Source organism: Vanessa atalanta, chromosome 6 (assembly GCF_905147765.1).
Source record: "Vanessa atalanta chromosome 6, ilVanAtal1.2, whole genome shotgun sequence".
In the NCBI taxonomy this organism is placed as follows: Eukaryota; Metazoa; Arthropoda; class Insecta; order Lepidoptera; family Nymphalidae; genus Vanessa; species Vanessa atalanta.
This window is the reverse complement of record NC_061876.1, coordinates 1303029-1328862: the sequence shown is the minus strand read 5'-3', so window position 1 is coordinate 1328862 and position 25834 is coordinate 1303029. Positions and strand designations below refer to the sequence as shown.

The following is a 25834-nucleotide window of genomic DNA, read 5'->3' as shown; positions in this document are numbered from 1 at the left end:
GAAATATCTTTCTATAGCTGTCATATTATGTATGTTTATTTCATCCTTGAATGACAACATTCAACAATGCATTCAACAAGTGTCAATCAAACAGTATTTACGTTGTGACTGTGACCAACAGACCTAACTTTGGACATGTATAATATTATTAATCCCAGTACATCATCTTAACGTCGGTCAATCGCTCTGGCCCAACGTGTATGGTAGACTTAATATCATTTTTATTTTAAATTTATGGAATACAGAAGTTTAAATGTTTTAAGAGTGCCTGCATATATTTTAAAAAGTTTATTTATTTAATGCATAAAATATCGTAATAATTATTCTATCTACCATGATTAGTAATTTTAAATTCTTACAAAATATATAATTATTTTATGCATACATTTACATTTCATTAAAAGTTTTAAACATTAATATTGAAAATAAACCTAAACATACAATTTATAAATATAAAAATATATGAAAAGTATTAATTAATTTTAAATAGTTTGTTGTATTTTTAAATGTCAAATAAATTGTCTATAATGAAGTTCATAAGACAATTGTTGATATGTGATAAGTTAAGCCTAATATTTCAATCGATTTAATCAGTTTTGTATATAAGTGAAACGTATTCGATTACAAGATTATAGAAAGTGATTGCTGTTAATCATTGTTATTTGTTTGAAAACAATGGAATCGTCAAAAAAACTTGTCATGGACGAGTTAAAAACCTATTTCCCTGACTTACCAAATGGACCTCTGGATAATTATAGAAAAAAAGCAACATTTAATTGGCGTGTTATGAAACTTGTTTATGATAATATGACAACAATTAAACTTAAAGTAAGTATTTAAACTTAACTTTAAAATTTATAATTAAGATTTTATTCATAAAATATTTAATAAGTAACAACAAGGAACGAAGTTTATTTTTCAATCGCAATATGAATCCATTTAATGAGTTACCTTTTTTATTATATAATTTAAAAATAATAAAATTTTAAAAAGTTTTTATCTGAAAGTTCTCAAATTTTGTTTTAAACTGTTAAGATAATTGAGTATTTTTTTACAAACCTAACATTGTTAAATTATCTCTTTAACTTTAATAAAAAATAACCATTTAATTTGTTTATTTTTAGCATGATATGTGGAGATTTATGGAGAATAATCCATTATTTCAACATTCTGATACATCACTTTCCCTTGATGAAGAAAGACGTATAGCAGTAAAACGCATGTATGCCATATTTAATGAGAATTTTTTACCCTCTGAATTGGTAAGTCTCCTTCATATTAATTACACAATGTACAACCACATTTCTTTAATAAATAAAAAAAAATTTTTTTTTAGCTTGTAGAAGAACCAAAATCATTCCAAGCATGGTCGGAAGCTTTATTTATGTTTAATAGTTCACTTGCAGTGAAAATTTCTCTGACATTCCGTATGTTCTCAAACACAATTCAAGGCAGTGGAGGGCCCCATTTGTATGATTTTATAGAAGCCTCTGAAAAGGGAGAGATTGGTGGATGCTTTGCCCTCACTGAAGTATCCCACGGCTCCAATGCAAAGGGCATGAGAACAACTGCAACTTATTGCCCTAAAAAAAAGCAATTTGTGATACATTCCGCTGATTTTGAAGCTGCTAAGTTTTGGGTTGGATCCTTGGGTGAGTGTATACCATTGATAATATATCTTCATATCTTTCATAAAGAGTGATGAATAGAAAACAGGTTAAATTTAAGAATAAAAAAAAAAATATTAAAAAAGAATGTTTTATATATAATGGGTAAAAAATAATATTAGAAGATAATATATAAAGCAAACAGTTAGTATTTCATTTAATATTTACTTAATTATTTTAACTCCTTAAAATTATGTAATTATTCAAAAACTTAACTGAAAAACAATATATTTGGAAAAACACCTAAAAAAACTATTATTCCAGTTTTTATTGAATTAATTGGGTTCTCTGATGATTTATAAATAAAATCTTAGCATAAAGTAATGTTGACTTAATAGGTACTTTGAAGTGATGTTGTTTCTCTTGTGAACTTTGTCTGTTTAAGTAAAGAGAAGTTTTGAAGGAATTTTAGTCAATAATTTATCTTAGCACTGTTATTTGGTGGTACTACCAGCAAAACTTTAGAATAAAAAAGCATCTAAAATACCTTGGTTATTTGGAGAATTTGGGAATGAAACTATTGCTACTAGTACTACTACTATCAAAAATAAATAATCATAAAAAAAGTATACACACATTTCATACCAAAAAAAAAACATCATGTTTCTTTCATTAGTAAGTCTCAAATCTGAGGTGTTTCTTTTTGAATTGGTGGTAGAATTTTGACATTCAATAAAAGTATTGCATTGTAAAGAATCTTACGCAAATACAAAATCTAAATAATATGACATGAACTAATAAATACCATATATTATATAAATTAGTTTAAATTATTAAATGATAATAAAAACAATGTTTTAGTTTGTATTAACTCAGCATGTTATATATAGTTATACCAGTAATAATTAACATCACTTTTGACATATTTGTCCTTTTGACCTCTAAAACATTAAGATGGTAATATATTTCCATTGTATTCGTCTATTTACATAGCTATACTGTTGATAGAGGTAGATTTAGTAGGAATTATTATTTTTGAAATTATATTTTGCCTTGATGATAGTTGGAGAATTTGGTTGAAAGCAATTATCTTAGAAATGCTAGTAATTTTTTTTGCGGTGCATATTTTTTTTAGTGAAGACTAACTCGCGCTAAATTTATATCCAGTACACTGTACAACAACAACAACAATTCATACCAACAGTTTTTATCATATCTCTGAATATGATAAAATTGAATTCAAAAATACATCCTAAAATTATTTTTTATTGAGGATAATTGACTAAGTCTTATATGAAATAGCGGTAAACTAGTTTTATGTGAATTATCGTTGTTATAACTTTGAATAGACACAAACCAGATTTATAAAATAAAAATTACACGATAACTTTGAATATCTAAGAATAATCTATGAATTCTCATGCGATTTTATTTGTTAAACAAAAACAACAATAGTGAATAGTGTTTGTTTTCTATGGATAAAATATTTCAAATTCACCTTGGTGAAATATACGTTCCGAAACGTGATTAACTTTGTATATTATTTTAATTTAATAATACGACGATTAAATGAGAACTTACATGAAAATACAGAATATATTAATAAACGATTTGATTTGTTTTGTATCACTTAATTAACAGTTAGTCTGATTCGTTCTTCTTGAAATATCTGACGTCGGTAATGGACGGAATGTACGGCGTAAGAACTATAACTATCACTGCTTGCGGACCGGAAATGATCATAAACGTCACTTGAACAGAAAGTAGTTTAGTAATTAAATGGAAATTATTTGACATCAGGTTAAATCCGCTCATGTAGCCGTACAAATTTCGATCATCCAATGCTTTTATGGTATAAATCTATATGAATAAATTAGTAAGTTTTTTTGTAAATCTTAATTAAAATTATAGTAACGAATAAATATAAAACTTATTCCAGATGATGCAAATGCTTTTCAGAGGTTTTAACTTTGAGTACATTTGATATTATTAATATTAGAAAATTTAAAGCTCATACAAAAAAAAACATTAGCAATACAATATTGTATTGAAGACATAAAAAGCGTGGCCTTAATATTTATTGATTTCTAGACAGGATATATAAACATTTAATTGTACTTTACATAATCTGTGATTAAAATGGTGGAAAAGATTGAACCAATGAATTCCTTAAATTACCCGGTAACCCGGTATACTTGGTAGAATCTACTTTCCTTACGATTGGTAGATTCTATCGAGAGTACCGGGTAATTTAAGGAAGGAGATTCATGACGATTTCAAAGTGCCTTCAAGTAAATAGCTTCGCTACGGAGTTTCACAAACGTGAACTTCATGCTCTGGTTTATAGATATTTAAATGCTTAGATAATAATAAATAATACTTGCATATGTCTTCAACATTTAATAATACCTTAAAATGAGGGATAATACGATTTTTAGTCGTTTTGTAATTTGCCATAATAGGTATAATTACTTACATTTTTTATATACGTATTCTTAATTGTTATTTTAACTAATAATAATTCCGACAAAAACATGTCAGGTCATGAAGATAAGTCATTTCAATAAAAAAAGATCTCACTATTGTATATTTACAGCAAATCTAATCTTGATGAATCCAGCTGTGGCTCTCATCCGCTTTGTATATTTAATAAAAAAATGTTTATTTAATAAAAAAACCGATATTATAATTTTAATTTTTTCCATGTAGTTTAGCTTCAAATAATCAATTAAAACATTAAGTTACTCCTTCGATCAAGGTAATTAAAAGAAAAAAAAATTGTACACAAGGTTGAACAGTCAAAACATATTTTTTTCCCTCTTTGTAGACTGTTTTTTTTTTTAGTTTCTAGGATAAGTCACATCCCATGTTAATATAGTTATATATAGTTGGCTTATCGTTCTTATGTCTGCCTCGTTGGTCCAGTGGTCAGCTTGAAGCCCGCAGATCCCAAGTTCCTGGGATCGGGCCATTAAAAAGATAATGTGAAGGCCATAGATTTGTACAATCACAGGTACTCTATAAAAAACTACTAAACCAATATACATAAAACTTATACTAGAAGATGCAGTGCGTTTCGGAGGTTTTATATTATTTATAATAATACATACAGACAACGTCGACCGACTATTTTAAATAAGAATTGTAAATGTAAATATTGTAAATGAGGATTGTGATCTTTGGACATACATATAATTGACGTAAATTACGAATGTCATATAAACTAGTATATTATGTTATATATCTCGGAATCGAAGTTTTTATAGTATGTTATTAACGATTTAAGGCTAGTTTTTTTATTATAGTCTAATCGAAGGTCACCAGGACTGGCACGTCATGAGGGCAACAGATATACAAAGGACAAACTGATTATGTTATCTGTCAACATTGAAAATTTATTTGCATAAGAAATATTCAACGGGGTAACGCTGCTAGCATTCTTGGCACTATTCTAGTAGATATTTTTAATTTAAATTTCTTTACTTAATTACTATGTAATACTAATATTTAAAATAAATATATTCTTGGTGGTAGGGCTTTGTGCAAGCCCGTCTGGGTAGGTACCACCCACTCATCAGATATTCTACCGCCAAACAGCAGTACTCAGTATTTTTTTTTTAAATTAACATGGTTATTTTTATTACTAACGGTATTTAAAACGGGATATTTACCATGTTTTTTATTTTTACGAGACTGAACTTGTTCTCGTGAACAAGACATTCGTAGATAATGTCGAAATATCGAGCTCCAACAAATAAAAATAAAAAACATGGTAAATATCCCGTTTTAAATACTGTTAGTAGTACTCAGTATTGTTGTGTTCCGGTTTGAAGGGTGAGTGAGCCAGTTTAACTACAGGCACAAGGGACATGACATCTTAGTTCCCAAGGTCGGTGGCGCATTGGTGATGTAAGGAATAGTTAATATTTCTTAGAACGCCATTGTCTATGGGCGGTGGTGGCCCATTAGCTCGTCCTTCTATCGAGATCATTAAAAAAAAAAACATGTATCGTACTATGAAGGTTATGTTTACTACATAATTTAATTATTTTTATCAGATTACTAAATCGGAGGTTATTCAACAATCGGTCATTGAATTGTTTATTGTCTTAGTAATATAATTAATTCGAAAACATTTGAAAACAAATGATATCACACAAATATAATCTCAAATGGTGTATTTATAATTACATAATTTATTGCGCTCAAAATAAGCTGCTCGAATTTATATATCTAAATGCTAGTTTTTTTTTAAATATTAATCTCATCATGCAATAGTTGTGGCAAAGGTCAACGATAACAATTGTCTTAACGTTAATTAATGCAATTAATATGATTTTCTAGGAAAATGCGCAACACATGCAATTGTCTACGCGATGCTTATATCGAAAGGGAAAAATCATGGCTTGCACGCATTCGTCGTACCTATTAGAGATCCGAAGACCCTGAAACCGTTCCCGGGAGTAACGATAGGGGATATCGGAGAGAAGATTGGATTGAATGGTGTTGACAATGGGTAAGTGATTGACAGCTTGTAAAATGATTAATTATTGAAAGTGTTGCAAGCCTCAAAAACTATTAAAATTTAACGACCAAGAATATTTGGATAGAACTTTTATTCGACACGACACAACGTCGTCCTGAACTCACCTGTCATGTCATGGTATTAAACTGACCTAAAAGTATGCAAAGTCCGATTAAGAAGTTTTTTTGTCTTGTGTCTGTAATTATACTAACTTATGTAACCACGACCTCGGAATTAAGCTATTATATATATTAATAGCGTAAACCGATTTTTGTACCAGTGATTTTGGTACTATAGCTGCACATTAAAATCGGTTCTGGTCTAATTTTGAAGAGCTCCAGTCGTATATGTGCAGAAGAATTAAAGAGGATTCTTGATTGCTATTTACTAAATTGTTACAATTTAACAAAGAATTAATTTTAGAGGGTGGAATAATGTTACTGGCCGGAAAAAAAAACATTCTAATGATGTTTTATTATTTTGGCGCCAAATTTAGATGAGTGGCTTGCAGTTTACAATGGAATGAAATCAAAACAAAACCTGTCATAGGTTTCGAGATTCCTAAAAAATCTTTTGAATATACGCAAAGTTTCGCGGGCTACACTACACTAGTACAAAGTATTACTCTTCGTTAATGAGATGGACTTTATCCGAGCAATCTTGTGTATAGATCTTCTTACCAAATAAACTTGCATATTCTACCGTCAAACAGCAATATATAGAGGTGAGCCTGTGTAATTACAGGCAGGTAGTTTTCAAAACTAATGGCGTATTGGCGATTCAGATTCAGCGTCAATTGCGGACATGTTGACGTTATCATACTGTGTATATGAAATTATTTTCTATTATATTCCTTTATCTAATACGTCCTGAAGGTTCTTTTACTTAAATTAGCATCAATCTCTAAATTTTGGAAATATTATACTATTTAAATAAATTTGTTTAATTGCAGATTTGTCATGTTCGACAATTATCACATACCGAAGGAGTATGCACTGGACAAGTTGGGGGGAGTCGATGATAATGGGGACTATAAGACGCCTTTCAGAGATCCCAGTAAGAGATTTGGGGCATCTTTGGGAATATTATCAGGTAATATCAGTTTTATCATCAATATAGTTTAATGTTACATATTCCCCCCTCACCGGTTATGTAATAATCGATGATTCGATTTTGAGTTACAATAATGCCTCACTCACTGACGAGTATTCGTCAGTTATTTTTACAATGTTGGATAAATAACGGGTAATTAGATAGTTACGGGTTTCACACTGTAATGCTTAGTTCTTTTCACTAAATTGTGTTATGCTCATATCAGACACACTCTTTCTCTCATACTCACACACATAAACAAGCGCACAATAGCACGCACGTACGCACGCACTCGCTAAGATGTTATGACCCTTGTGTAGCTACATTGGTTAACTTCACACTGGAGGTAGAAAAAAACCACGTGAAAATTAGATTTAATAATAATAATTGATTCTATTCCATTAAATATTTTAGGTGGACGAGTGCATATAACATCGATATCGACAAACTATCTTCAGAAAGCAATAGTCATAGCGATCAGGTATTCTGCCGTGAGGAAACAGTTCGGGCCGCAAGATGCCGCTGAGGAGACACCCGTGCTCGAGTATCAACAACAGGTAAATGTCACAATACTAGGCGAATTGTCCCTAATCTACCATAGAATTTTATTCTGGATTATTGAAAATTTAATCAAATAACGAATATTTTGAATACATGTGAAATATTTCCAAATGTTATGTCCCCAGCAAGTCCGCCTGTTGCCGTATCTGGCGACGACGTTCGCGTTCCGCATATTCTGCACGTGGTTCGGCGACCTGCACGTCAGAATCACCATCGACAGCTTACTCGGTTAGTTTGTTTACCAAGTTTATACGAGACTCGTGCCGTCCAAAGCGCGCGTGCGTGTGCACGTGCGCAGGTGTGCGTGCGGTGTGACTGAGCGTGTGTGCGTGCGGCGCAGGGCGCGCGGGCGCGGCGGCGCGCGGCGTGGAGCTGCACGCGCTGTCGGCGAGCGCCAAGCCGCTGTGCGCGTGGGCGGCGCGCGACGCCATACAGGCGTGCCGGGAGGCCGCCGGCGGGCACGGGTACCTGCGAGGTCAGTGCGGGCTGCGGACGTGGCCTATTTTTGTGACATTCAACTACGTCCTAATAGATACTTCAATATTTACTCATACTAACATATATAGATATAAATACAAATATGTATAATCGTAAAATATCGAGAGTTATAATATTTAATAATATATAATAATTAAGTTGAGTCACAATAAAAAAAATTGCTATTTATAAAAAATTTAATCATTATAAACGTGCATATAAACTACAGCCGCCGGTTTGGGCGACTTACGAAACGACAATGACGCAAATTGCACCTACGAGGGCGAGAACAGCCTGCTCTTGCAGCAGAGTAGCAACTGGCTGCTGACCATGTGGCCCAAGAGGCGAGAAATCAAAGATGAAGATACGCCTTTGGGGTCATTGAAGTTCCTGGAAAATGCTGACGAGTATCTGACGACCACTTGTCCCTGGACGACTGTTGATGAACTCATAGATCCGTGCAGTAAGCTGATTTAATATTAAGCTAGAGCCCGTGACATGATAGGATGACAGATGTTTACATATTGACTGACATATAAAAATAACGAGATCAGAATTACAGTACACTGACAACTTTAAAATACTGCCAGCATCTAGTAACTATACAATCAGTGGTGTAGCTAGGTGGACAAGGGCCCCGGTGCATAGAAAAAGAAACGGGCCCTCACCTCCTCTTTAACTTATATTGCACTTCAAAATTATAGATAGGAATAAAAATAGGATACAGGATACATTGAGATGAACTTATCATTAGTAGGCTAAATCCATATGTTATCTCTATTCAAAGCTTAGGTTAGAGGGCCCCTGAGCTCCGGGGCCCTGGTGCACTGCACCACCTGGCCCTACGATAGCTACGCCACTGTATACAATACTATTTAATACCTACGTTTAAATGTTTGGTACAGTCATTCTGACATCAAAATATCCGGGCCTCGATAATCATATTCTTTATGTATAATATAAATAAAGCATTTTGATTATCATACGAAACACCTAAGGTTAAAAAAATATAATAAAATATAAAAAAGTATGATGTGGCATTTTAACGAATTAGGGTTGCCTATGAAGAATCTAATAATTGTTTTAATGATTTTCCAGATCTAATACAAATGTACAAATGGCTGACCGCATACGTCCTGAAGATGACGTACGAAAAAGTTTCGAAGCTGAAGAGCGAAGGCAAAGACAATTTGCAAGCGAAGAACGAGTCACAATCATACAACGCTGTCTCATTGTCCGTCATATATGGAGAAGTATGCCGTCAAACATATTTATTGTGTGTCTTTCGCGTGGTGAAGAGAGGGGTGGGGGCTAATAATACACTATGCTGTGCTAGCTAAATATAAACCGCCATAAGAAGTCAATCTTATGAAAAAAGAGTGGTGTCGTGAGTGACACATGAAACAAATGAAATCCGTGTGAATAAAAACAATAACAAAAATAAGTTTAAATAATATTACTAAAAACTGTATACAATAGAAAAAGAGACAGGGAGCTTGAGAAAGAGAGGGAAAGGTCGCCTGGAGGGGAGGAGGCTTATTTCAGTTCATTGCTGTTAACCGAGTAAAAGATCTTGTCCCAAAAAGAATATTTTCTTATGAAGATTATTCTAATGGGTAAAGATCTCGAGAAATGAAGTCGTATTCGCACCCCGACACTGTCAAGGGGCAGGCTTTTCTCCTGAAATGTCACTGAAATGTTCTTATTTTAAAAATCTGTCCATTTAATATAACCTAATTTATTATAATTTTTTTCAAGAACTACATCCTGAATCACTTCTATAAAACTGCGAAAGCTTTCGAAGACGCCGCCTGTAGAGAAGTTTTATTACAAATGGTTTCATTGTATGGCGCATTCCTTCTAGAAAAACATATGGCGACTCTGTACATTGTAAGTATTCATTACTACTTAATGCCATGTAGGCAATCTATACTAGTCATTCATTAGTTACTACTAATAAAACTTTTAATTGATGTAATATGTCCCTTTTAAAGTTAAATAATTGGCATAAAAACCAAAGGTGACTAAACTTACAACTAAATTAGTGCAGGTCTGATATCCTACCCCCCCCTAACTCCCCCAGGGCGGGTACCTGCGCGCGCAGGCGGGCGCGGCGCTGCGCGAGGGCGTGCTGCGCGCGTGCGCCGCGCTGCGTCCGCACGCGCCCGCGCTCGCCGACACGCTGGCGCCGCCCGACTTCTGCCTCAACTCCGTGCTGGGCATGGCGGACGGACAGGTCGGCTCTCCGTCGCGTCCGCGACTCGACATATCGAACACAACAGTATATTATACCGCTTAAAAGCGATACTTAGCATTGCTGTTAAGCAGTTTCACATCTGATGAGTGGGTGGTACTAACTCCGATGAGCTTGCACGAAGCCACGAAGAAACGTTACTTGCACTAAACCACATATCCATCAGCATCTAATAAAATACAAAAAAAATAAACAGATTATCATAGTTTGTTTGTCGAGTTACAAATATAAACTTTTTAAACCTCAAGTCAATTTATAAAGACAACTTAAGCGCATAGAGAACTCGGCTTTATTCAACCAGATTTAAGTTTACAATACAAATTTAACACTCGCGTTATTCCATTTCTAATTAATACATATATTTTTATGCCGCAGGTGTACAAACACATCCAGAACAAGGTGATGACGTCACCGGGGTCGATGACCCGGCCGGCGTGGTGGCGCGACGTGGTGCAGTGGCGCGCGCGCCTGCCCAGTAAGCTGTAGTGCGCCTGCGCCCGCCGCGGTGTAACATTCTGTACGACTTAAGCGCAGTACACTTCTTATACAGCTTGCTTTATAGACAATATGTAAACAATAATGTGATATATGGTTTAATTATACACACCATTTATAGCAATGTCATTTGCCCTTTTTTATTACTTTACACGCAAAGGTATGCTTGTTTTGGAAAAATATTATCTTTATGTTGAAATAATAGGCTATTTGACTGGTTTTTAAAATGCATTTTATATTATTTAGTAGAGGTTAAGGAACCCAGTAAAAGTTGTCTTTTTTAATTTTAGTACATATTTGCTGAAAAATATCAAAATAAAAATTCCATATTTAAATAGTCCGCGTAAACGCTACTTTGACAATATGGCGCTGCAATGGGATCGGTGACGTCACTTGCCTGTATTGTAATCTGTGGCACATATAATCCACATACAGTAGGCAAAAGAAGTTAATAAGCAAGTGACGTCATCATAAGCCCGACCAATCGGGAGCGTTTTGTGTCACGTGAAAAACGTTTAAAAAAATGCATTTTTATTTATGGATTTTTGAATAAATTAATTATTATTTTCAACTTTCGTTGATAAATAACCATTTTTAAGCTCATAATTTATACTGATTACAATAATTGACACATTTTTCGCATTGTCAAATAGCCTATTTTAATATTAATGTATAATCTTTCGCCTCGCTTTCCTGCAATCGTGGAAAGAGACGGAAGTGTGTAATAGCAAGCCGGGAAAGCGCGAGCCATTTGATTTGACCAATGAGCGCACGCGGTGCCGGTGTCAGCCATCGGATGGTACCAACACATTTTCCAAGAGTAAATAATGTTTATGTTCCTTAATTTGAAGGTGAGATGTCAGATTTTACATCATATGTGACTACCGTAATGCTCATATTTTTAAATGTTTTATTGAACAAACACAGGGGCAACTAAAACCAATTATTAAAAAAAGTATTCTAAATAAGATTTACATTACACATTATGTATATAAATGCCATTACTATAGGAACAATATACAAAATACTAAAAGAGATCACAAATAAAATACCTAACATATAAAGTTTTGATATAAATTGTTATATTATTTAAATTAAGAACAAAAAATATACGATAAGATTTACACATTTTAAAGGAATTATATTTAATGGTGGTTTGTTAAATGATTGAAATTTTATATCAAATTATTTTTTAATCAATATTTTTTATTGTTTTTATATGGATTAAGGCGAATGTTTAAAGAAATATACTATAATTATTTTAGTAATAAAAAAATATACCCACTTCTGGTTTTTTAATCAAAATGCTGACCTTTTTAAATTATGTATTAGTCTTAAGCCACTTGATACGTTTCAAATTGAATGATTATTTATTTACAAATCCGTTCAACGTAATTGCTTTGAATACGGAATTAAAGCCTGTCAATCAGTCGGACTTAAAACGAATTTTAATTTGACTCAACATTTCATTCGTTCAGTTAAAAATGGCGGGAATCGTTGTTAAATTTGTTTTCATTGCGGCGTTTATGATTCCGTAAGTATTTTTAATACACATACTTTATAAATAGATCAATTAGAAAACTAAAAATCCTGAACGTACCTGGGCCCTGGGGATCCGTAATGGGGGTTTTTGATTTACTGACTCACTAAAACCCCTTGTGATCGTTCTCTTCGGCACAGATTGCAGTGGATCGTTCCAACATAGCAACCGTTGGGTATAGAATATCTGTTCGTGGCTTGGCGAGGCTCACATTAAAAAAAAAACAACATAAATAATAAAGAATATTATTTTATACAGGTCATTAATAGTTATAGAAGTAGTATGCGTTGTTAAAATGTGGATCATGAAAATCTTTATCTAAATTATATGAACGAATGAAAACAGATTAGATTATAAAATTAAGATTCAAAAGAATCATATTATGTATTTGGAATCATCAAAAGAAATATAATTATATAGTTTTTTGTATTTCTAGAATTCAAGCAGACTTAGGTCCATTTTTGAATGAATTACAAGTACGGAAAGACCTACAGTTCATACTTATAGACTTGTTGAATGGCTTGGTCAGGAAAGATGGCGTAACATGCCTGGTTATTATATCTGACGCGGTGTATTTAAACGTATTCGAAGGAACTTATTTTAAACGAACCTTTGCTGTTCCAATTGTTATGGTATGTAAAATAATTTTTATTATTACTATTAAATATTAATGTGATTTTATTCAATAATTATGTCTTCCTGAATGATACTTTGCACGGCCGTTGTGTACAAGTGCGTGCGCTCATGTGCAATCATAATTCACTTACTTTAATAATTCGATGATTTCCGAGACATAGGACACAAACACGGACGATTTTCCTGAAATTATTTAATGAGTTTTTGATCGAGAAAATACCAATGCACATCCAGGGACTGTACATTTTGCTTTTGCCGTCCCATCGATTTATAAGGGAATATAGAGTGCCCCTGTAGTTGCGCACACTTTTGTGCACTGTAATATTTGCGTAGTTGAATTATCTCCCTTGAGATTTGAAATCGGGAGGACGACATCACCTGCACCTAATAAAATGTCTCATAATTCATAATTTTACTTATAGATCGTTGTTGAGGAATACGAAGATTTACTATCTCCTAATTACGATACTTTAGAAGCTTTACGGCAGGCGAGGAGAGATGGGTGCAATATGTATACTATTATTATGGCTAATGGTTTTCAAGTGACGGGACTTTTAAGATTTGGAGATAGGTTAAAGCTATTCATATATTTATACTTAAATATAATTTATAAACATGAGGTACATGACTTAAATCCATTTGTTCTCTGCTGCATTGTCTGCTTTGCGCGGCATTTTTTTTTATAAAAAAAATTATTATCTTCGATATTTTTTTAGGCACAGAATACTAGATACGAGAGCCAAATATATAATTCTTCATGATGTAAGACTATTTCACAGCAGCTTACATTACATATGGAAACGAATCGTGAATGTCGTGTTTCTGAAATATCATAAAAGAGTTATCGGTAAAGCTAAAAATAAGGCCTGGTTCGACCTTTCGACAGTTCCTTTCCCAAATCCCATCAAAGGCATATTTATATCAAGACGAGTTGATACATGGAGTGGACAGTTCCATTATAGTAGAGATCTCTTCGCGGACAAAACTGGAAATCTTAACGGTGAAGTTTTAAATGTTGTTTATTTTAATCATCTACCATCAGTCGTGGTGATGAAGTTGAATGGTACGAACAAGGTGGGCGGTGTTGAAATTGAAGTAAGTATAATATTTTTATTTATAATTAGTACCTATTATTTCATGTGAGAGAAACAAAACAGGGCATTTTTTTTATTCCGAAAGTCCAATATAGCTGATCTTCAGTTAAGGTATAATTTCAAGCACTAAGGCAGACAGGCTGTAGCCCAGTGCAGCTCCGAACTCTGATTTTACCTACTATCGAAGAAGTTAAAATTGATCAATTTAAGATAGTATATATATATATATATGTAATTTAATGTATCAATCTTTGGGGGAGGCCTATGTCCAGCAGTGGACGTCCTCCAGCTGAGAGATGAGATGAATCAACGATTTGATTGATGATGATGATTTTTCTCTCATTGTATGGTTTCCATTTCAATAATTTATCTCTGAGTTATTCGTTGTAATCTATCTTAATATTAAAGGCGAAAGTTACTTTGATACCTCTTCGCGCTTAAAACACTGAACTGTTTAAGATGAAATTTGGTATGGAGATAGTTTGAGTCCCTGGGAATGATACAGGCTACTTTTTTAATACCGTCGTGGGGGTAAAATGGCGTGTGGCGGTTTGTGTGCTATAGGTAAAGTTATATAAATTTCGAACGGACGAAGCCGCAGGTTCGGCTAGTTACTAATACATTTAAATACTTTATTATTTCCTCGGCAAAGAGTAAAGACAAAATTGTCACAGTTTCGTTTACGCAGAGAAAATACAATTTAATCATTTATTACCAAAATCATAATAATTTAACAGATTCTTAACACACTCGCCAAGAAAATGAACTTTGTGCACAATTTGTATGAACCAATGGATTCTTATATTCATAAATGGGGTCAGAAGAACAGTAACGGCTCGTATTCCGGTCTTCTCGGCGAAGTTGTGAGCGGCCAAGCTGATTTAGCTCTCGGAAATTTACAATACACACCATATCATTTGGAATTATTAGACTTGAGCAACCCTTACACGTCTCAGTGTTGGACTTTCTTAACCCCAGAGGCTTTGTCGGACAACTCTTGGAAAACGCTAATTCTACCATTTAAGTAAATATGAAGACAGTTCTATTAAAACATTTTTCTATCTATAATCATTAAAATTTTATTGAATTTAAATAAAATACCCTTAATAACTGGGCAAATACCGCTTCTATTTAGAAGGTTTGAAGTATTCTTAGCACGTTAATGTGGCCGAATTTTATTTTACACACGCAGTTTTACGATCCCAGTGAACACAAAATGTCTTATAATATTTTTAGGCGGCTATCTTCAGTAAAGAATCACGTTTTAAGTCAACTAAGCCCTCGCGTTTCAATATGGATTTGTTTAGCTAGAATTGTACAATATTTGAATTGTGATAATTGAGACTGAATCATCTGTCATATTTAATACTTAGGATATTGATAATCAATTAATTTACTAAATTTCAACTATCAACGTTGAATATCGAACCCCGAATACTCTTGAACTATTTGAAAAGTACCTAGTACCCGAAGTCCGACGTGTGTAAGTTCGCAAAGCTTAGAAGTAACAGGGACAAGTCGCAACACGACATTCGTTCGTTGACGATTCCTAACAAGATGCAAAATGTTCAAACCTACATAGTGCTTGAATTTGTTTATGTCGTATAACAGAGGGCGTCCACTGTATTAATAATCTAGTAATTTATGTTTATATTTTTGCAGTCTGTATATGTGGATCGCTGTTTTATTAGTTTTGTTAGTAACTGGATCTATATTTTACGGCCTAGCCAATTATTACATAAATCTTTTGAATTACAAACCATTGAATAACAAAAATAAGGCAAATGAAAAAAATTATAACTGTAAGTATACGTATTAAAATGTTTTAATAACAATATTGTAATATTTTTGTCCATCGTAGTTTTATGACTTGACAGAAATGCTCCGAGGTCAGTTGAGTGCAAATCAATATTTACGTTACAGATGCAAAACCCGTCGGGCTGTATTTGTTCGGCGAAATAACAAACAGCATTCTCTATACGTATGGAATGTTACTCGTCGTATCTCTACCTAAGTTGCCAACTGGTTGGTCAATCCGCCTTTTAACTGGATGGTATTGGCTATATTGCATTCTATTAGTCGTATCGTATAGAGCGAGTATGACCGCTATTCTAGCCAATCCTGCACCACGGGTTACCATTGATACATTGAAAGAATTAGTCAATAGCAAAATAGCATGCGGTGGCTGGGGGCTCCAAACAAAACGATTCTTCGAAGGATCGCTAGACGAAATGGGACAAAAAATCTCCGAAAGATTCGAAAACGTTGAGAATCCCGACAAAGCCGCCGAGAAAATAGCGAAAGGCGTTTTCGCTTACTACGACAGCTCAGATTACCTCAAATATTTGAGCGTAAAAAGAAAAATCAGTATGAATAACTCAATGTCCATTGACGTTACACAGGATAACGATAAAGGAGACAGGAACCTGCATATAATGTCAGATTGTGTCGTAAACATACCGATATCCATCGGCTTTCATAAAAACTCACCGTTGAAACCATTAGCCGATGTTTATATCCAAAGAATCATAGAAGTCGGTCTCGTGGAGAAATGGCTCAGTGACGTCATGTATAAAATAAGGTCAATGGACGCGAAGGAAGAGGAAATCAAAGCATTGATAAATTTGAAAAAATTATACTGTGCATTTTTAGCACTTGCTATTGGTTACACATTGAGCTTTTTATGTCTACTCAGTGAATTTGTCCACTGGAACTTCATTGTCAAGAAGGATCCGAGTTTTGATAAATATGCCATAGACATTTATTACATGAACAAAAAAAAACAAGCTGTAGAACTGTAGTATTATTTATTAAAATTATTTACAATCCGCCATGATCATATGAAAATAAATATTTCAGTCATTCAAATAATTAACTATCATGATGACATTAGACAATGTTATATTTTATTATTCAATTTAACAAATTTTATTTTTAACATACTACAGTATTGAAGTATAAAAATTTAATTTAATCCTACTACACATTATTAAATTAATTCTGTTTAAATCAGTCATTTTTATTTTTTGTAAAGAATAAATGTAACTATTGAAATACTAAAAATTATCTATTACAATAATAAAAACTTATAACATTGGCAATTATTTTAGTTTTAATCTATAATTCGGCATAATTCATAAGTCACTAATTGATACAAATATATTTAAACACATACTAAAGTAAATTATGTAATAATTGGACAATATTTGATAGCAAACTAGTCACCATTTGGAAATAAATCTCATAAAAATACTGTTTTCTAAATCATTTATGTTCAGTATTACAAATAGGAGGATGCACACCTTCAGGAGCATTTTCTATTATCCATGGATGCTGTAGAACATGAGTTAGGGGTAACCTTTGTTCAGGATTAATAACTAATAATTTCCCCATTAAGTCTTTTGCCTTCTCCGAAACAAAGTCAGGATATTTAATTATTACATAACGTATCTTTCTGTATGTTTGATGGGAGTCCTTCGCATCAAATGGAGGCAAGCCCACAAGTAACTCATAACATAAAACTCCAAGGCTCCATATATCAACAGCGTAGGTATGAGGTTTTCCCTCAATCATCTCAGGAGATAAATAATCTAAGGTACCACATAAAGTCATACGTCTTGAAGATGGTGAATGAACAGACCATCCAAAATCAGCTATTTTCAGCTCAAAGTTGTGACCGATCAACAAATTTTCCGGTTTAATATCTCTATGAATTACTTTCTTTGTGTGACAATAGATCAAAGCCTTTGTTAAGTCGCGCACGTAAATGGCTGCTGTTTTCTCATCGAAACGCCCGCGTTCCTTGAGCAATTTATAAAGTGCACCGTGTTTTGCATATTCCAATATTAAATATATCCTTTTTTCGTCGTGAAAATAACCATACATACGTAATATGTTTGGATGCCTTAGTCTACATTGTATTTCAACCTCGCGTCTTACCTGGTGTTCAATTTCCGAATCTAGGATCTGACTCTTAAAAAGCACTTTCAGTGCTACTACGTAGTGTGATTCTTTTTCTCTCGCTAAGTACACATTGCCAAATTTACCTTTCCCGAGCGGGCGTCCTAAGTCAAAATCAGTCAGTGCCCATTGTTTTTTTTTCTCATTTTGGTTGGGTTTCGGTTTTCCTGGTTGCTCCTTGTTATTACTGAGAACTGGACGGTTAACAGGTATTGTTGGTACTTTAAAGCTATCAGCTGGCATTTTTTGTGTATTTGAAGAGCACGCACAATTTGATCGTCCAACTGCTGGAGGTCGATTTTCTTTGCAATCACATTTTGGAATATTCATTGCGATTATATTATGCTAACAAAAATAATGTCCACAATACTTTTTAACTTTTCGTTTAAGATAATCAAGTTTAGGTTCACTTATGAAATTGAATATTGAAATTTCAAATAACGTATTCTACTGACAAAAGAAATTATTATTGCCATGCTAGTTTGTTAGTACAAAAACTTGGATCAAACAAATAAATCAATTATATAATGATTTACATTTTAAGCAATGATTTTAAATTATTTCAGAATTCTCAAAAAAGAATAATTTCAGCTCTTTCGATACATTATAATTATAGATTATAGATATATACAAGTTATTATTAAATGAAGTTTTTCTATGTTAGCAATTATTACTATTGTCAATCTTAGCAACTGCCAGCTGTTTGGTTGACAAATGTCAGTTAGACAAGATCAAGTCAAGAATTTTTGGATATTAAAAAACATGTTAACATATTAAATAATTTTATTTTAGAAGAATAATAAATATTAATAAGAAAGGTAAAGTTTTTATAATAAAGTACGAAGTTTTTTTTGAAAATTGTTTTTGTATTTGATTAAGATACAACTAACTAAATAAGAATCTATCCTATTTTTAGTGTATTACAATAAAAAGTATAATATAAAGGACAAAAAATTTAAAACCATAAATTATATTTAATGAAGATCTAGTGGCGATGCTGTTAATATAATTTGTTTAACTTGACCAGAGATAATAGTTTGAGGTTATATTAAAAGTAGTCTGGTATAAAATATAATTGACACAAAAACAAAGTCACATTTGCATTTATAATATTAGATATCATTTCCTCAGTAATATCTCATATATAATTTCTAATAGGAGGCTCTCAAATCGACTGTATTTTTTTGCAATATTAAGATATATTTGAAATTTTAAAATACATCAATTATTTTCAGGATCTCATTAAGCTTAACAATGTCTGACGATGCAGAGCAACAGGCTGAAGAGATAGAAGTTCTTAAATCAATTTATGAAGGAGATGAAAATTTCAAACAAGTTGATGCAAAATCTTACCAGTACAAGGTTGCATAGTTTTTGTTTATATTCTTCTGATCTTAAATAACTACGGACATTTACTCAATTATGCTGTGCAGAATACAATTACTCCCGACTAAAATACCCCAGAAACCGCACTGAGTTATTTTATATTTAATTCCTTTTAAAAACTGTATTTAAAAATGCTGAAACTTAACTACTTACACAATATTTTGTTTCTCCATGTCAAAATAATTTGTTTTGTAACACTGTCAGAACCTAATTTGGGCTGCCCCTCAAAATTTCCCTTTAATTGTTCTGAACATTGTTTTGAATCTGTGACCTTTTAATCTGCAGCTATATGAAGAAGTCACTTATCTATTGTGGCAGTTATTACTTTACTGCTACTAAACATAAGTTATGTTAAAATATGTTATAAACTTTTTTTTAATTATATGTCTTTTCAATTTCAGTACATAGAGGGAGATAAGTCATTCATATTAGAAATATTATGGGGACCCACATATCCCACAGAGAAGCCAAGTTTTAATTTAGAAATATTTTATAATCAAAGTTTGTGAGTACAGCTTTAAAGATTTTTAATTTTTATTTATATGTACCGGTTAGAACCTTTTGAAATTTGATGTTCTACTGACCAATTGTGGCAGCAGTCATTGTTAAGAGAGGCTACTAAACGGAGCAGGATATGTGGGCACAAGTTTGTGCAAAAATACAGATGCATTCTATTCAGTGACTGTCACAATAGGATATTACTCACTGATTCTCATAAAGGATAGGATGGCAAATAAAACATGATCAGAAAGATATCAAGACTAACAGCGTTTTGTAATCGTGGAACTTTAAATCATTGATCCTCATATTTAAATAGCCTTGATGTTAGAGTTATGTGCAAGCTAATTTTGGAAGCTTAACCCATAATATGTTAAAATTATAGATCAAATTGCAAAAGATACTGTTTTGAAAGTAATTTAAAAAAAATAATCTTTCCTTTTTTCTCTTATGTGTTAAAGTTATTCTTTTAATCTCGTCAAGTAAAAAATATTCTTTTATCAATTTGTTTGTAGGTTATATATTTCCGTATATGATTTTCTACAATAATATCATTTGGTATTCTTATTTATCAGTTCAATATCAGGAAAGTAATCCAACTATTTCTTATAAAGTGCTTAATTAAACAAGTAGCACTTTATTTTAGACTGATAAAACATTAATTAATTAGTTTGATAACATCCTTAAAAATATTTTCTATAAATTAGCAAAACATTAACTTCAATGAATAAAGTAATTGATTACTATTTTTTTCCAGATTACCTTCGGTAAAAGATAAAATACTTTCTGTAGTAAATGCGGAAGCTGATCAGTGGGTGGGATGTGCAATGACTTATACCTTGTTTGAATGTCTCAAAGAAAAGGTTTCGGAAATCTTAGCTGAACAAATGGAGGAGGCTGTTGTTGCGAGAGTCGAAAAAATTGCTATTACAGAACAGGTATGTATTCATTATTATATATAAAAATAAAGGGTACATATGGGTACACAACATTTTTTTCCAAAACATGCAGATTAACAGATAAGCACATATTGGAATCACAATAACTTAGTGAGACTAGTCTGGTTATAAACCCACATCTTTGCTTAAGATTGTCATCATCTCGGCTTAAACCTTCTCCTTAAAAAAGAAAGGAGTCGTTAGCCGAGCAGTGGGACAATTACAGGCTTAACTTTATTAATTTACATATAAAATAAATAAATAAAAATTATGTTTATTAATTGTGGCAACCCCATTTCGCTCTCAGACTGAATCAAAGAAACCTGAGAAAAAGGAACAGATGAGTAAAGCGCAGAAACGCCGGGCGTGGGACCGCGCGGAGATCGGGCGCGCGGGGGAGCGGCCGCGCGGCTGGGACTGGGTCGACATCGTCAAACACCTCTCGCAGGCGCCCCACCAGCCCTCTTGACACTGAACACACCGCATACTCGTGGTTGATATATCATTTCCGACTATAAATGACATACGATCGAACTATTGGTTGCCTGCGATCTGTATAAATACAAGATCTTAAATTAAAATAAATAAAGCCTTCGAATGTTTAATAAACTTTTTTTTGATATTTTTTTTTACGTGATATTTCATGTGGCAATATCTATAATACCTATATTTAGTATGACCTTAGAAAAGGCTGTAAGAGACTTGTCTCTGGAGCCTAAAATTAATAAAAAAGTAAATTATATAACGATGATTTTTTTTATTTCATTATCAAATAATTATTTGTTATTATATAATATGAATATAGGTACTGGGTTACCTGAGTGATTATTGCTATTAATAAAATAGATTAACTGCCAATTTATCAGATAAAACATTTACTATATAAAGCCATTGTATAACGCTAATCCATGGTAAGGTTACATAAATGCCTGAAGTTATTCATATTAATTGCAATTTAGAATCATGGTTTTGTTTCGAATTTAGAACTTCTTTTTTATTTCGTATTTAATATTAAATAGCAACATTTATAAGGTTAATGTTGTTTTTTTTTTGTAATTAGATATTCATGAATAGATGAATAATTATTTACGGTAAATTCCCAAAACAATATTTATTGGTTACGGCTGTTCTAATAAAATTTTCGCGAAGCTTTCATCAATACCTATGAATAAATGCTTACAAACGTTACTTTTTTCTTACGTTATTGTAATCTTTAAATGTTAATTTATATAAAATATTTATAATTAACACTGTTTATTATTTATTTTACCCAATATAACCATTATAATATAAACATAACTTTTGTTATAAATTATAGTGCAATATCTTAATTTCTTAAGTACCTTTTGTTTATTCAAAATAAAACAGTAGGTACAAGGAAATAGTTGGATATTAATAAAGTTATGGGTGTACGGATGATTACCTGATTGAATTGGTTATATAGTAATTCTAATTGAGTAAATTACCATCCTTTTGATTGATTAGATAAAGTTTCCGTATCAAGTATTTAATAATTCCTTGAAAGTGTTGTATGTAGTTACGAGACTTTACGTATGTTTTTTTTTTTAAATGTTAAGAAGTTAAATGCAAAATCTCTTGAGTAATGCAATATTCAACTTTTGAAGCTCTGTCTAATGAAGATGACTCTAAATAGTTTTTATTAGGTTCTTTTATATTTTTTAATTATAATATATATATCAAAATAGGTTTAATTTTATGTATGAACTTCTTTTAACGTTGTCAAAAAATAATAATCTATTTTAACCTAAAATTATTATAAATTTTACTTATACATTAATACAAACTAATTGGATAAAAGGAAAAAAAAAACCTATTATGATTTATACGAAACAAGAATGGTATACGCCAGCTGAAGTAGCACTTCACAATAAAGCTACTGATTGCTGGGTTTCCGTCAATGGCGTGGTGCGGAACCTCACCTCTTGGCTGAAGGAACAGTTTAGGATCTGCAACTGCATTAAAAGTTGTTCGTGTCCAGTTAAATCCTGGTTTTGCGAAGACACGTGTGTGGAGCACTGTAATTGCTTCAAACGAGGATTCTCATATTGTGATGGAAAAAGAGTACCTAAATAGTTTTTTCAAAAATTTAATTTAGACTAAAAATCACCCGGTTTAGTGTTTAGAGCATACTGCATGCCTTTTTATATGAGTCGCCTATTAATTGATTGAGTGATTTTGAAGCGCGTCAGGGATGTTTGTCAAAGCGCGCGGCAACTGTTTCCAAGCAACGCTGGGTAACCACTACGTTCTCTGGTATACAGGTTGGGCAGTCGGTGCAAGTAGTATCCTCGCAATTATAGCAAGATGGTATAGACTGAACGTATATGAATCGTTGCTACAGGATTAATAAACAAAATATAGTTATTTATTTTTTAAATTAATGTAGCATACTTAAAAATATTTTTCAGTTAGCAATGGCTGTATTAGCATATGCTGGAAAAGATTTAAGCCACTGGTTTAATGGTGACAATTGGGCACATTTTACGCATCCGCTTGTGGGATCAATTACGCCTTATCATCGACATGGTCCAGGTAACGAGCAGCCAGTAGTGCCTTCCACGCGCTGGCGTCCGATCACGAACCCTTGGTGGTTGGATGAGAACAATGTAGTGGGAAAAGTAACGGAGAGGACCAGGCCAATTAGGATCACTAATACTTTGACTGGTATTCAATTAAAACTTGATTATATTTTTTTTGGTAGTAGCTAATAAGTACTTTTGATTGGATACGGCCGTTTCCGAACATGGCGGAAATTCTTAACGAACTACAAAACAGCACAGTTATAATAGTGCACAAATGTGTGCGCAAACACAGTTGCACTGTCTATTCTATTACTGTCATAATCTGCTGGGATAATGATACGACACGATCATAGAGATAGCATAGCTGGGCTCTCTTCCTCTCCTCTCTGCTGTCCCTTTTGAGAAAAAGGTTTGGAGCTTATTTCACCACGCTACTCCAATGCGTTATTGCAGATCACAATCGGCTTCACATGATCTCCAAAATTTACGATACCAACTTCTGGGTTGCTACAGAGAATTTCATAAAAGAAAACTTTTTTTTATTTGCCCTCTCTAGGATTAGAGCAAGGAAATAAATTCTCTTTAATATTTAAAAGATAAATAACGGAACTGGTTACAGTTAATCAAGAAATAAATTAGTTTTAAATTTAAAACAATGAGTTTAACCTCTGATTTTTGCCTTCTTATCAGGTTCCAGTGTGACATTAGAAGTTTGCTCCGAGGAGACAATATATCAGATAATGATGCGTTACCTACCTCATAATTACCATATGCTGTCATACACTTGGAGATATCTTGATAGAGGACTCGACTATAATAAAACTCTCGCTGAAAATGGTATTCCTGACGAAAGAGATCTGTTCAGTGAGGTCTCATTACCAGAGAACATTCATATTCCTGATATCCTGTTGTTTTATAACGACGATTTAACTGAAGGTGGGTTTTGTTTTTGATGCGCTATATGACTTTAATAGCCCATAAAATTTATTGTCGGCTGATTACGTTCTCCTCTTTTCGTTTAGTTGATATGAATAGAAAAATAATAGCACGATAACGGAGCCCTGCTTGGAAAAAGCTCCTCTTTTGTTAATCTACATATTTACGAATTTGAAATGGTGATGAAGGAAAACCGTTTTTCCGTTAGGAAATTTGTTATGAAATTAAGATTACATTAATAAATACATAAATATTAATAAATGAATATTTTCTCTCAATGTTTGTCCTTCATCCTTTAACCATTGTGATAAATCACAAACAGAATGAATGTTGAAAGTTTCAACGATGGTGAATTGTTCTACGTAAGTCCAGGCCTCCTTCATTATGTAGACCATGATTCTGATCATGCGAGGCCGAGTCAAAACTGCTTATTCCTCCATTGACCGCAAAAACCTTGACTAAAATTTTACAAGATACAGTAAGTACTTCATTTTATATATAGAATAAAATATTTGAAAATGTTTTCAGATCCACCAAGATCTGTGTGCTTCTGTCGCCATATAGGCTGTGTTCTCAATGAATGTCAAGAAAAACATGAAGTTTGTTCGCCTAATATGCAAGTAATAAAAAAACAATGCGTCCAGTGATTGTTCAAAAATTTTTAATGTTAGAAACAATAATGAACTGAAAATATGGTAACCTTTTTCACTCTTTATTTAATCACAGTAAAAATATTTATTGCATACATTTTTATTTTAATAATGTTCTTTTTAAATATTCCTGTTTTTATATATAATGCATTAATAAATATTTTTAAATACCGGTGTGGTACTTGATTGCAAAATCAACGGTAAAGGTCGTGACGATACAAGCGCGTGTTCTGGGTTCTGTATGGATAATTTAACATTTATTATGTATCTAACATAATACTTCTCACGACTGTTCAAATATATTCAATTTAATTGTGACAATCTAATAGAAGAAAATATATACGCGTTTGTTTCGCTTTATATTGCAATGTTCTCAGAATTGTATTTGTATTTTTCACAAGAGACTAAATATTGTCTATACAAGAGATTGGACGTATTTAAGAGGCAAATACTTGGGAAAAAGTTACACAGAATACATTAAAAATCGTTTAACATTATTATGCACCGATGTTGGGTGAATGTGAAATTCAGACATGCAAGTTGCCTAGCCCTAACTTAAACTACTAAATATTATCAACATTTGTAAATCGGAGGTACAGGATTTTAAGCCCTAGCACAAAATCTATTAAAATAATTGTCATA

General features: G+C 32.6%; 5 protein-coding genes across 7 annotated transcripts; 4 read left to right on the top strand and 1 right to left on the bottom strand.

Annotated features, from left to right (window-relative positions):
- Nucleotides 1-110: 110 nt before the first annotated feature.
- LOC125064853 (peroxisomal acyl-coenzyme A oxidase 3-like) lies at nucleotides 111-11020 on the top strand. 3 transcript variants are annotated; one of them, XM_047672139.1, is made up of 14 exons: nucleotides 111-198; nucleotides 629-828; nucleotides 1125-1262; nucleotides 1337-1652; nucleotides 5952-6123; nucleotides 7085-7224; nucleotides 7639-7781; nucleotides 7911-8013; nucleotides 8126-8260; nucleotides 8492-8725; nucleotides 9361-9515; nucleotides 10021-10152; nucleotides 10346-10498; nucleotides 10892-11020. In XM_047672139.1, exons 2-14 carry the CDS (start codon nucleotides 676-678, stop codon nucleotides 11000-11002), a joined length of 2085 nt encoding a protein of 694 aa, XP_047528095.1. In that variant the 5' UTR covers nucleotides 111-198; nucleotides 629-675; the 3' UTR covers nucleotides 11003-11020. The 3 variants fall into 3 exon arrangements, with proteins under 3 accessions (XP_047528095.1, XP_047528094.1, XP_047528096.1); XM_047672140.1 differs by lacking the exon at nucleotides 111-198 and having other exon boundaries at nucleotides 528-828; nucleotides 10346-10360; nucleotides 10418-10498; XM_047672138.1 differs by lacking the exon at nucleotides 111-198 and having other exon boundaries at nucleotides 526-828.
- Nucleotides 11021-12495: 1475 nt separating this feature from the next.
- On the top strand, nucleotides 12496-17082 carry LOC125064654 (glutamate receptor ionotropic, delta-2). The gene is made up of 7 exons (XM_047671813.1): nucleotides 12496-12545; nucleotides 12988-13183; nucleotides 13610-13758; nucleotides 13904-14282; nucleotides 15019-15305; nucleotides 15944-16083; nucleotides 16205-17082. Exons 1-7 carry the CDS (start codon nucleotides 12496-12498, stop codon nucleotides 17080-17082), a joined length of 2079 nt encoding a protein of 692 aa, XP_047527769.1.
- A 203-nt stretch (nucleotides 17083-17285) lies between these two features.
- LOC125064573 (serine/threonine-protein kinase Aurora-2) lies at nucleotides 17286-18685 on the bottom strand. Its single transcript, XM_047671683.1, has one exon. The coding sequence runs from the start codon at nucleotides 18569-18571 to the stop codon at nucleotides 17546-17548; it is 1026 nt and encodes a 341-aa protein (XP_047527639.1). The 5' UTR covers nucleotides 18572-18685; the 3' UTR covers nucleotides 17286-17545.
- Nucleotides 18686-18946: 261 nt separating this feature from the next.
- Nucleotides 18947-22176, top strand: LOC125064692 (RWD domain-containing protein 4). Its single transcript, XM_047671875.1, has 5 exons — nucleotides 18947-19059; nucleotides 19477-19603; nucleotides 20029-20132; nucleotides 20883-21063; nucleotides 21371-22176. The coding sequence occupies exons 2-5, from the start codon at nucleotides 19496-19498 to the stop codon at nucleotides 21530-21532; spliced, it is 555 nt and encodes a 184-aa protein (XP_047527831.1). The 5' UTR covers nucleotides 18947-19059; nucleotides 19477-19495; the 3' UTR covers nucleotides 21533-22176.
- Nucleotides 22177-22880: 704 nt separating this feature from the next.
- Nucleotides 22881-25324, top strand: LOC125064833 (cytochrome b5 domain-containing protein 1). Its single transcript, XM_047672085.1, has 4 exons — nucleotides 22881-23145; nucleotides 23493-23748; nucleotides 24297-24542; nucleotides 25071-25324. The coding sequence occupies exons 1-4, from the start codon at nucleotides 22900-22902 to the stop codon at nucleotides 25187-25189; spliced, it is 867 nt and encodes a 288-aa protein (XP_047528041.1). The 5' UTR covers nucleotides 22881-22899; the 3' UTR covers nucleotides 25190-25324.
- The last annotated feature ends 510 nt before the right edge of the window (nucleotides 25325-25834 follow it).

What these genes read in the sequence shown, in the direction of transcription:
- LOC125064692 (XM_047671875.1), top strand. Translation starts at nt 19,496, where the DNA reads ATGTCTGACGATGCAGAGCAACAGGCTGAAGAGATAGAAGTTCTTAAA. An exon ending in ATATTTTATAATCAAAGTTT is followed by an intron (nt 20,133 to 20,882) that starts GTGAGTACAGCT and finishes ATTTTTTTCCAG; the next exon opens with ATTACCTTCGGTAAAAGATA. An exon ending in AAATTGCTATTACAGAACAG is followed by an intron (nt 21,064 to 21,370) that starts GTATGTATTCAT and finishes TTTCGCTCTCAG; the next exon opens with ACTGAATCAAAGAAACCTGA.
- LOC125064654 (XM_047671813.1), top strand. Translation starts at nt 12,496, where the DNA reads ATGGCGGGAATCGTTGTTAAATTTGTTTTCATTGCGGCGTTTATGATT. An exon ending in TGGGCGGTGTTGAAATTGAA is followed by an intron (nt 14,283 to 15,018) that starts GTAAGTATAATA and finishes ATAATTTAACAG; the next exon opens with ATTCTTAACACACTCGCCAA. An exon ending in ACGCTAATTCTACCATTTAA is followed by an intron (nt 15,306 to 15,943) that starts GTAAATATGAAG and finishes ATATTTTTGCAG; the next exon opens with TCTGTATATGTGGATCGCTG.
- LOC125064833 (XM_047672085.1), top strand. Translation starts at nt 22,900, where the DNA reads ATGATTTATACGAAACAAGAATGGTATACGCCAGCTGAAGTAGCACTT. An exon ending in CATATTGTGATGGAAAAAGA is followed by an intron (nt 23,146 to 23,492) that starts GTACCTAAATAG and finishes AATATTTTTCAG; the next exon opens with TTAGCAATGGCTGTATTAGC. An exon ending in TAACGACGATTTAACTGAAG is followed by an intron (nt 24,543 to 25,070) that starts GTGGGTTTTGTT and finishes AAATGTTTTCAG; the next exon opens with ATCCACCAAGATCTGTGTGC.
- LOC125064853 (XM_047672139.1), top strand. Translation starts at nt 676, where the DNA reads ATGGAATCGTCAAAAAAACTTGTCATGGACGAGTTAAAAACCTATTTC. An exon ending in TTGAATGGTGTTGACAATGG is followed by an intron (nt 6,124 to 7,084) that starts GTAAGTGATTGA and finishes GTTTAATTGCAG; the next exon opens with ATTTGTCATGTTCGACAATT. An exon ending in TGAACTCATAGATCCGTGCA is followed by an intron (nt 8,726 to 9,360) that starts GTAAGCTGATTT and finishes ATGATTTTCCAG; the next exon opens with ATCTAATACAAATGTACAAA.
- LOC125064573 (XM_047671683.1), bottom strand. Translation starts at nt 18,571, where the DNA reads ATGAATATTCCAAAATGTGATTGCAAAGAAAATCGACCTCCAGCAGTT.